Source organism: Wolffia australiana, chromosome 2, assembly GCF_029677425.1.
Source record: "Wolffia australiana isolate 7733 chromosome 2, ASM2967742v1".
Classification (NCBI taxonomy): Eukaryota; Viridiplantae; Streptophyta; class Magnoliopsida; order Alismatales; family Araceae; genus Wolffia; species Wolffia australiana.
In genome coordinates this window covers 25,078,153-25,088,593 of record NC_135836.1, presented here as the reverse complement: position 1 = coordinate 25,088,593, position 10,441 = coordinate 25,078,153, and the positions used below count along the sequence as shown (strand labels likewise).

The 10,441-nt window shown below is 45.7% G+C and overlaps 1 protein-coding gene across 1 annotated transcript; it reads right to left on the bottom strand.

The window, feature by feature from the left end:
- Window positions 1–315: 315 nt before the first annotated feature.
- Window positions 316–4,050, bottom strand: LOC144700232 (very-long-chain aldehyde decarbonylase GL1-4-like). The gene is made up of 10 exons (XM_078571695.1): window positions 3,890–4,050; window positions 3,568–3,791; window positions 3,091–3,323; window positions 2,511–2,730; window positions 2,057–2,432; window positions 1,409–1,516; window positions 1,131–1,331; window positions 965–1,063; window positions 711–884; window positions 316–627 (listed from the first exon to the last, which is right to left on the bottom strand). Exons 1-10 carry the CDS (start codon window positions 3,947–3,949, stop codon window positions 451–453), a joined length of 1,872 nt encoding a protein of 623 aa, XP_078427821.1. The 5' UTR covers window positions 3,950–4,050; the 3' UTR covers window positions 316–450.
- Between the last annotated feature and the right edge of the window lie 6,391 nt (window positions 4,051–10,441).

Here is a 10,441-nt window from a genome sequence, read left to right as displayed (position 1 = left end):
TCAAATTTCAAGCTGCATTGCTCAAGGAAATGATGGGTAGACCCGACATCTTGAAGATTGTATGGTCTAGAGAACAGACTCTTGGACTGCTCGAAGAGACTCATCAAGATTTTATGATTATTTTGGAATTTACTTCTTCTGATCTGTTGAATGGATTTTGGATTGTCAATCAAACCTATAAAACCCAACACATGATAACTGGTGAAAAAATATTTATTGAGAAAGTTGATAATGTTCTCTGTATCATCAAGAGCACAACGTGGAGCTTGGCACCCCATGTGCTTACAATTTAACATACCTATTAGATGAAATCAATTTTAAAATAAAAGCTTGTTGGATTAAGTTGTAATTAGAGGGGCACACACATATTTTGCTGGAAGAGTCACGCGGATAGATAAGGAGTTACATCCACTGATTTATCATACTAATATACCAACCCCGTACTAGCAGCTACTTATTGGACGCGAGAGGGGAAGGAACAGGGAGGAAACCGTGGGTTAGAGCAGCTTGCCATGCCCTCTCCACATCAAATGCAGCATCTCCAGTTTCACGCTCTTCGCCACCTTCCAGCCCACGAACGATTCCGGCCACCCGGCAAGCGCTCATCACCCTCCTTGGAAACCAATTCTGCAACACCATTCAACCCCCCACGTAAAACGTTAAGAACAGTCCTACAGCGCGCCTTAACTTGTTTCTCAATCTCATCTTACCTCGCAAGAGTGCATGTTTTCTAAGGTCTTGGGAACAGTCATGGCCGGCGGGCCAGAATAATAGCAGTCTCCGCGCGTTTCATACACAGGGAACTGAGAAAATGGGATGAAGATAGTGCCTTTCACTGCCCGGCGCTGCTCTTTCTCTGTCACTTCGTCTCCGACCAGCCACACCTGCAGCAAAATTTAGCTATCTGACTAACCAACGCGCTTGAAAAATGAAAATCCTAAGCAAGAAGATGAAACTGGCCGACCTTGGCGTCGTAACTCTTGCTGAGAACCAGATTGCTGCTCAGGCTGGAGGGCAGACGTAGTTTCAGAAGCTCGAATTCGTCTCTCTTGACAGTGATTACCTGTTTAAAAAGTGATTAGCAGAAGACTCAAGTCGACGTTAAGGAGAGAAAGAGAGAAAGGTCTCACCTTTACGGACCTCTGGCAGAGAGCTGTAGCCACGAGGAACGCGACCTTGGTGAGTTTTCCCCTTAGAAGAACCTCTTCTGCGCCAGAAGGGATAGTGTGGAGCGTTGCCGCCGCTGCTAGAGCACCGCCGTCGACAATCTTCAAGCTCAGTTTGGGGTGCTTCTGAAGGTAGAGTTCGCCGAAATTGTTTAATTCTTCGCCCTGAAAGAACTTCGAAGTCAACGCAGTGATGTGGGCTTGATTTTTTTTAAGGAAAAAACAAGAGAAGGTGGTCCGACCTGATTGAGAAGGCCTAAGCTCAGAACTTTAACTCCTCTGCTATCGGCGTCCAGAATGGTCTGCTCTATGAGGTCATTGATGACGTTTCTTTCCCATGAAAGCGTGTACTGCATAAAAAAGAAAAGTTGAAGATTTTAATGACGGCCACACAGTTGTACGGAGTACAGCCGGGCAGTCCCAGTGCCTGCTCATCGCACACGACAAATCAGAGTCCAACCTAAAGAGTGAATGATAGAGATAGAGAGAGACGCAGCAAAATCGGACAAAGAAAGAACTTTGACAAGTGTAAAAAGGATAGCGTCACGGAGAAAAATAATGGTAAGAAAGAACAGAGAACAGTGGAGCAGAATTGACCAATCAAAGAAGTGAGAGGTGTTGAAGGAAGCCAGTTAGAGAGAAGTGAGAGAAGCGTAGCAGGAAAGATATGAGACAGAGAGAGAGGAAGATTCTCGTGGGTGTGGAGAGAAAGAGAGAATCGAGAACAGTGGAGCAGGAAGAGAGCTGAAGAAAAAAAGACCGATCGAAGTTAGAGAGAATCGTAGAAGGAAACTAGCGGTACAGAGAGAAATATAATCGTGGGTATGGAGAGAAAGAGACAGAGGGATTAGCATTTGAAAGGTAGAAATGGGCGATTATGGGATTATCACCTGGAAACTGAATCTGGGAATTACCCATGTCTGGAGAGAGAGACTCTTCAGCTTGTTTCTCTCCACGACGATGGCAGACGTGCAGATCCGAGCGAAGATCAGAGACAAGAAGGCGAGGGGCCAAATCAAGATATCGTACCACCGCGAGCCACTGGGTTTGGAGGCTATGGAAGCGAAGCCCAGGCGAAGTTGATAGACAGAGAGCAAGCTCGTGGGGTGAGAGAGATGCACAACGTCAGGGGTCTCCTCCTTCCCTCTCAGCGATCTCTCGTAGAGCTCGTCAGAAGCCCGATCGGTAGTGCCGTAGAGATAATCGTACAGCGGCATGAATAGAGAGTAGTTCGTCCTGAACTGCGTGTGATGCAGCGCGTGAAACCTGCCATAATCGACGAGTCAATTTAGGGCCCAAACCCTAAGCCTAACCCTAATTCTTGTGGGGGGGAGGAGTACGTACGTGGGAGTGTACATGAGGTACTTGAGGGGAGGGAAGACGCGGAAAAACCACTGTGGAACGAGCTCGAAGTTGCAGTGGCCCATGTAGTTCATGAAGTCGATGTACATGATGTATCCAGTCAACGTGATGACTGAGCCGCAGCCCACCAGCACAGTGCCCAATAGTGGAATCGCAAACAGTAGAAAGTACACGAATTCCTCTATAAATGGATGGATCACAGCTGCAATAACAGTACCAGGATCGTTACGAGGGAAATATAGAGATAGCGAAAGGGATAGAGGTAGAGATAGAGATAGAGATGGAGTAGGAGATTGTGTAGAGATAGAGATCGAGATAGAGATAGCGGTAGAGATAGAGATAGGGATAGAGCTTGAGATAGAGATAGCGGTAGAGATAGAGAAAGAGAGAGAGATAGAGATAGATATAGAGCTTGAGATAGAGATAGCGGTAGAGATAGAGATAGAGATAGCGATAGAGATAGAGATAGAGATAGAGATAGAGATAGAGATAGAGATAGAGATAGAGATAGAGATAGAGATAGAGATAGAGATAGAGATAGAGATAGAGAGATAGAGCTTACAAGTGATGGGCTCCGTGACGATAGATGCGTGGTGATGAGAATGATAGCGAGTATAGAGATAGTGATGATGGAGAGCTCTATGGAACCAGTAGTAGAGGAACTCCACAGGACCAGCATGCAATAGAACCGTGAGCACGGCTCCCTTTGTGCTCCAAACTGGCATGAAGGATGCGCCGGGTATGAACATGTTGGCTAGGTAGAATAATATCGTTGTCAACAGCAGCTGATCATCCCTGCCAAGAGTGAAGAGACTCTCAAAACTGATTCTAAACACGAAAAATAATTGCAGACAAGATTGTTAAGGGGAGAAAGAGAGAGAGAGAGAGAGAGAGAGAGAGAGAGATTGGTACGAAGATAGAAAGACAGAGAGCGAAGGACAGGAATAGAATGATGAAGAGCGAGAAAGGAGTTCAAGAAAAGAGATTCTAAAAGAGAGATTGATGGAGAGAGGTGTCCAAATAATAGAATGGCACTTACCAGTTGCGCTCCCGATCAACCTGATCGAAATCCAGGCTCTTGTGAACGATCCTATGTTTGCTTCTCGCAGTCTGGAATCGAGCCCAACTGATCCAGAGCTGACCATGGATTGCCCTCAACAGGTGCATCGGAAGTATGAGAACATTGCTCGAGTCGACCTCTTCTAATCTGGTTTCAGACAAGTGGTAGGCCGTCTGCGCTGCCATTGGAGCCAGCAACAGGTACTGGTTTTGACGCCAAACCAGTCCATCATCTTCGTGTTAGAAAATTGAAGTAGAAACCAAGAACTTAAACGATAATGGGAAGGAGAAGTCGCAAGAACCTTGAAGTTACCCAGCTTCTGCCATGGCCACTGAGTGAAGAGCCCCGGGTTTGTAGCCATCTCTTCCAAACCTCTTCTCCCTTCTCCCGCTACTCTCTGCTTTGAGCTCGCGGAGGAAATTTATAGACTGAGACAGACGAACTGTGGGGAAACACAAGGACAGGTGTCAGCGAGCGGACGCGGAAATATTCAAGGCGGGGTCGTGGCTTCTTCTCGTCGCTGTTCGCATTTGTTTACGTGCAATTCGATTCAGACTTGTGTGCGGCCATTAGCCGGCCAACATCGAAGGGTGCGACTGGCTACTGTTACGAGGAAGCCCAATGTGGCAGATGGCTAAGTCTGTAGGGCAGGTCGATAGAGAGGTGGGCAAGGCCTAGAAAAAATACAAAATGATAAGTATTTTTCTGCAGAACTTAGGACACCCAAGGGCGAAGTATGATTTTCCCACAGTTCATGTTTGTCTCGGTCTATAAATTTCCTATGAAAGCCGAAGCTTTTTTCTGTAGAATTTAGTATTTCTTGCCTGACAGGATCTTGGCTAACTTCTTGGGCGGTGCTGTCTGGGTGGGTCTTCTTTAATTCTTTATCAGAGGAGGCGTTGAAGGGGCTGATGGAGAAGGCCACTGTCAGCGCTTGGCAGCAAACTTGCCGTGGTTTGCTCCGCCCCCGTCTGGGCATTCAACCCTCTCTCTCTCTCTCTCTCTCTCTCTCTCTCTCTCTCTCTCTCTCTCTCTCTCTCTCTCTCTCTCTCTCTCTCTCTCTCTCACTCTCTCTCTCTCTCAGTCAGTCTCTGTCTCTCTATCTCTCTACCTCTCTCTCTCTCTCTCATACAGTCAGTTTCCTTTCTCTCTTTCAGTCAGTCTCATTCTCTCTCTCTCTCTTTCTCTCCCTCTCCCTCTCTCTCATACAGTCAGTCTCCTTTCTCCCATTCAGTCAGTCTCCCTCCCTCTCACTAAGTCAGTCTCTCTCGCACTCAGTCAGTCTCCCGCCCTCTCTCTCAGTAAGTCAGTTCTCTCTCTCTTACTCAGACTCATATCTCTCATTCCGTCAGTCTCCCTCTCTCTCACTAAGTCAATTCTCTCTCTCTCTCTGTCAGTTTCTCTCTCTCATCTCTATATTTGTGATTGTTCATATAAATATCTCTCTTTACTTGTATATATCTGAATATAATATTTATATGACGACTCTATTACGTGTACTCTGCAGAGGCTGTCAGTGTCGGTGTTGTCTTCTCAATCAGCAGAACCCCATGCAATGTCAGCACAATAGGTTAAAGCACTATACTCTGTTCCCTGCTCCGTGTGAAAAGGGGTATTGAAGGTGGGTGTCGAGTAGCCACCCATCTCAGAAAGAGAGAGAGAGAGAGAGAGAGAGAGAGAGAGATGAGAGATAAAGAGAGAGAGGTAGAGAAAGATGAGAGATAAAGAGCGAAAAAGAGAGAGAGGTAGAGAAAGATGAGAGATAAAGAGCGAAAAAGAGAGAGAGGTAGAGAGAGATGAGAGCGAGAGAGGTAGAGAAAGATGAGAGATAAAGAGAGAAAACGAGAGAGAGGTAGAGAAATAAGAGAGATAAAGAGAGAAATAGAGAGATGAAGAGAGAGGGAGAGAGAGAGAGAGAGAGAGAGTTAAGTGAATCTAGAGCCGGTACGGGAGTATGTGAATCTAGCCCAGTAGACCTGATGCAGACACAATCAAAGAGAGAAAATGGCCTACTTTGAGTGAGAGCTACTTCGTAAAAAAGGCTACTGTCATGCAGCAGAGCAGGGCTCCTCATAGATACCCAAGGTGTGATCCAATGACGTATTTTTTCCTTTATTTCTATAAAACACATAACTCATTAATGTTTGAAGTTCGTTTTACGATAATTCTTATTTATTTTTCTTGAATATTTGTGATAGAAACCACAGTTACTTTAAATGTAATATTAATTGATACATAGTACAATGCATTTATTGTTACCATCTCATAATTCCACTGTACTGCCAATTTAACAAACAAATCAAGTATCCATTAGATATATGTAATTCATAGAAAAATTGATTCTAATAATGTAACCAAAGATTCATGTAGTGTGAAGATCTTTAAAGGTATGTAAGGTGAATCATGTTAATGTATATTTAAAAATGTATGATATGTGTGTATCATACATTTTAATGACTAAAAATAGAATTAAATTTTCTTGAAATCGAAGTGTATCAATATTATTAGGACTTCGCTGAAAGTAGGAAAATGTATCAATATTTTAACTTATTTCTGCAAAGAGAAAAATGAAGTTCGACAACACTCTGTAGAATATAAATGTAAGTTACAATATGAAATATATTGCATCGTGTTGATTTTTGAATTGTATTTAATATCCCCAATTTGATATCAATAAGTCAGCCGGATGCAATGAAGTATGTGTAACAAATGGAGTTATTGAACTTTTGAAAAAAAGTAACCTTTGAGGTCGATTTTTGTGGATATTCTAACGTATGTTGCCAGTTATTGTGATTTTGATCCATGTGCAAGAAAAGTAGTGTAGCCTTTTCGAGTACTATAATTAGTATCAGTCTTTCCTTTTGACAGAAGCTTTTCATTTTGCAACATTTTTTCTAGTCCAAGTTCAAGAAAACAATTTTTCTTCAATAATGCACACAAACAATTTTTACCTTTTTCTATAGCTCAGCGGATTCCTTGCCGCGAGGTGCCAGAGATCTCCTGACACCCCCCCCCCTGCCCCACCCTGCCCCCCCCCCAACCTCCCCGCCGCCCCTCCCTACCACGAGGTGCCAGAGACCACCCCCCCCCGGTGGACTCCCTGCCGCGGGGTGCCAGATACACCCCCCTCCCCCCTAGCGGACTCCCTGCCGCGGGGTGCCGGAAACCCCCCCCCCCCCCCGGGCAGACTCCCGACCGCGGGGTGCCTTCCCGACAACACCCCACCCCCTGGCGGACTCCCTACCGCAGGGTGCCACCCTGACAACACACACACACACCCCCTTCTCCCCCACGATCCCCCTAGTGCTCCTGCCAAAATCCCCCATCTGACCTGTAAAAGACAACAACAATGAATAGGGCCCTAACTGGTGATCACTGGAGGAGAAATCGAATGGGAGGAAGCACTCTATCGCCCCTCCATAAGGTCCATCAATTCGAGGGGACTAAATTTTCAGCGACTAGCGAGAGACGAGGACCAACACAGACAAATAAGGAATTTACAACAGAAGGGAATTCCTTCCTTGCCCCATGGCCAAGCCAAGATCACTGAGCCCCCAGGGAACTCCCTCCCTGGCGCATCCCATCGCAATGGACAAATAGACAAGGGATCTCCAATGTCAATGCTGGTTGAAGAAGAGGACGAGAAAAAACAGAGATGCATTACTATGCAAAACCAACTAATAGAGAGTTTGACAGACTGTCAGTGCTTCAAGGCTATGTCAGAGGCAGGAACTCTAGTACTAGGCTATATGAGAAGTTTCCTTATGGCCATTCCCAGGTTGACTCGAGGGCAATGGCACAAATGACCAACCGAGCGTCTCGAGAAGACAAAAAACAGAGTGGGAAAGACGCTGCTTTAGCTGCCTCACAAGAAGTCACTACGCACGAGATTGCAGAGATCCACTGACATGCAGGAACTGCAAAGGACTAGGGCATCGCCAGTCCTTATGCCTGATGGCGGGTCGCACTGCTTCATGGAAGGAGATCTCAAGAGTCAAAGTGCAAAGGAGAGACAAAAAGACCCCATTGGAAGGGACTGCTCTCGGGGGGAGGGCGAACGCCCACAAGCAGTCTTTCCAAGAATGTCTTCTAGGCGAAGTAGTAAAAGGACCCGAAGATTATGAAGAAGAGGTCAAGAGCGAGTTGTGGAGTAAATTCCTGCGCTTGGGAGAGGCAAAACTATGGAGATTGGACTTAGGAGATCTCTTCTTGCGGGGGTGTCTGTGGCGACATATGTGTCAGTTTGCGGATGGACACAAACACCCTCTGGAAACAGATTGATAAGATGGCATCGAGTGCTTCCCCGAGATTGGACTCTCTACAATGAGACTTAGAAGATCATCTTGGAGCTTCGTAGGATATCAATGGGGTATCAGGTTTATAATGTACTAGACACCTTGGTTAGACCGTCTGGTCGACTACAGCATATTATATCAACGAGTTTGGACTCGAATGTTGCAATACTAGAAGTTGACATAGATACTGGTCTCTCACCTCCACCTTGGCTTATGCTTAGACAACTAGAAGGTACATGCAGAGGTGAGGGTGTCAGTGTGCCACCCCCCAATTGCCCCGTCACCAGAGGTGCGAGGGATGGCGGCAAGGCAATGGCCGAGTAACACAATCTTATCAACCGAGATGCAGCAAGGGCAGGACAAAGTATTAGTGAAGTCTAACGACATCTTGCAACTGTTGGAGGATCCATTGATGGCAGAAAAAGTAAACGAAGAATCCAACAGGACAATGACCATTATCAGGGAGGACCAAGAGGAGGCCACGGCATCTCCGGATTTTGTGACGACACAAACCCCACCAGCAGACAACATAGATCTGCAGAATAGTGCCAAACGCCCAACCCAAGACTAGACAAAAGGTACAAGATGAGAAGGCCATTCTGGAGGGCAAGCATCATGTGGCGGGACTGAATGTCAGTGAACAAGAATGGTGGGAGGAACCAAACTCGGAGCACCAAGAAGATTGCACTTGGGACGGCCGATAATGAAGGGAGATAGCTTTGGCAAACTCATCGGTTATAGAAGAAAACGGTGGTTTGTTCATGATGAGATAGGCGCAAAGGTATGGCTGGTAGCGGGAAAAGGAGGTTGCTTAGGTTTGCAGAATTAGGCAAGGCAAGTCAATTATTGGAGCAACGGGGAACATGTGAGGATCAGCCACTATGGAGGACAACACGAAGGAGCAGAATAAGATGAGTATGAAGAGAGCAACGGTGGGGCAGTAAGTGGAGGCAGATTCTAGACGTGAAAGCTATGATAAAAAGGCAAGAAACCCATATACGAGAAAAACATTGAGATAGATGATCATATGAGAATAGATGATGTGGTTATCGGATGCCGGGGTGAAGAAGACAGGGATTTCAACTCTCAGATTCAAAAAGTAGCAGATGGATCGGGATATTGGCGGGAGCAGAGCAAGGAAGGGGTTGATTCGGTATTTCCCTGAAATGCATATCATGGAATGTGTGAGGGCTCCGAGACGAGCGAAGAAGAGGTATAGTGGCGAGATTCCTACGTGAATGGAGAGAAAATGTGGTGTGCTTGTAGGAGACCATGTTGGAAAAGTGTGAGGCGCAGAATTGGAGAATTACAGGTGGAGATTTACTCACTAGATACTTGCATGTGAACGCAGTAGGAATATCCGGAGGACTAATGGTGTCCTGGAATGAGACAATTGTTTTCTAAAGAAGATAGTTGGACGGGACTTTTCACGGCACCAGTACAATTGAAGAGGAGAAGGAATAGTTTTCAGATGGTGGTCATATCAGTCTATGGGCCGGTGAACTCGGTTCTTAGGGTATCCCTCTAGGGAGAGCTAGCAAAGTTGGTGCCAAAATATCAAGGAGTACCACTACTATTTGTGGGTGATATTAATGTGACGTTGGAGGCGGAAGACAGGCCTATTGGAGCGGGAGGACGTGACCCACGATCTGAAGAATTCTGGGCTCTTATCGCAGATGCATCACTAAAGGAAATGGGGTCAGGGAATGCACATACACATGGAGGAGCTCAGCAGGCCATACAACTCTCTCACGGCTGGATCGATTTCTATGCTCGGTGGAGCTCCTTGAAAAATTCCCGCTGGTCATGTGAGATCGCTTCCTCGACTGTTGTCAGACCACACTCCAATAATTTGGCATTCGCAAGAGAGAACCTCGCGATCCACATATTTTAATGGACAGGTCTTGGCTTCTAGAGGAGGCCTTCAAGGAGGAGATAATACGATGATGGATTGAAGTTCTACAATAGGGGTCTGCCACAATTAACCTGTCCAACAAAATTGGAGCCCTACACAACCATCTCTTGGAATTGAGAAAACATATAAGAGAGAAGCAAAATAGAAGGCAAGTTGAAGCACTTGCAAAAATAAGGGTTTTGGATAACACAGAAGATGTTAGAGTTTTAACACAACCAGAATCAAGAGAGCGACATAAACATAGAGAGATAATAGTCAATGAGGATAAGAAAGTGGAGATGAATTGGAGACAGAGGTCGCGACAACTGTGGCTGAAGGAGGGAGATGCCAACATAAGATTCTTTCATCTCGTACCAAATAAGAGGAGGCAAAAAAATCAGATATTAAGGGTGAAAGCAGGAAACCAAGAATATGTCGGTGCCAAAGTTGTTGGCAGAGCACTAACAGATCACTTTAGGAGCTTTTCAAGACAAAGGGCTAGACACCAATGGAGGTGGAGCGGAAGAAGAGAAACTAGATTAAATGCGACACACCAGAGAGACCTAGTGCGTCCTTTCTTAGAAACAGAAGTCCTAGCAGCAATCAAGGGACTAAATGGGAAAGGAACTCCGGGGCCTGATGGCCTCCCAGTAGTCTATAAATA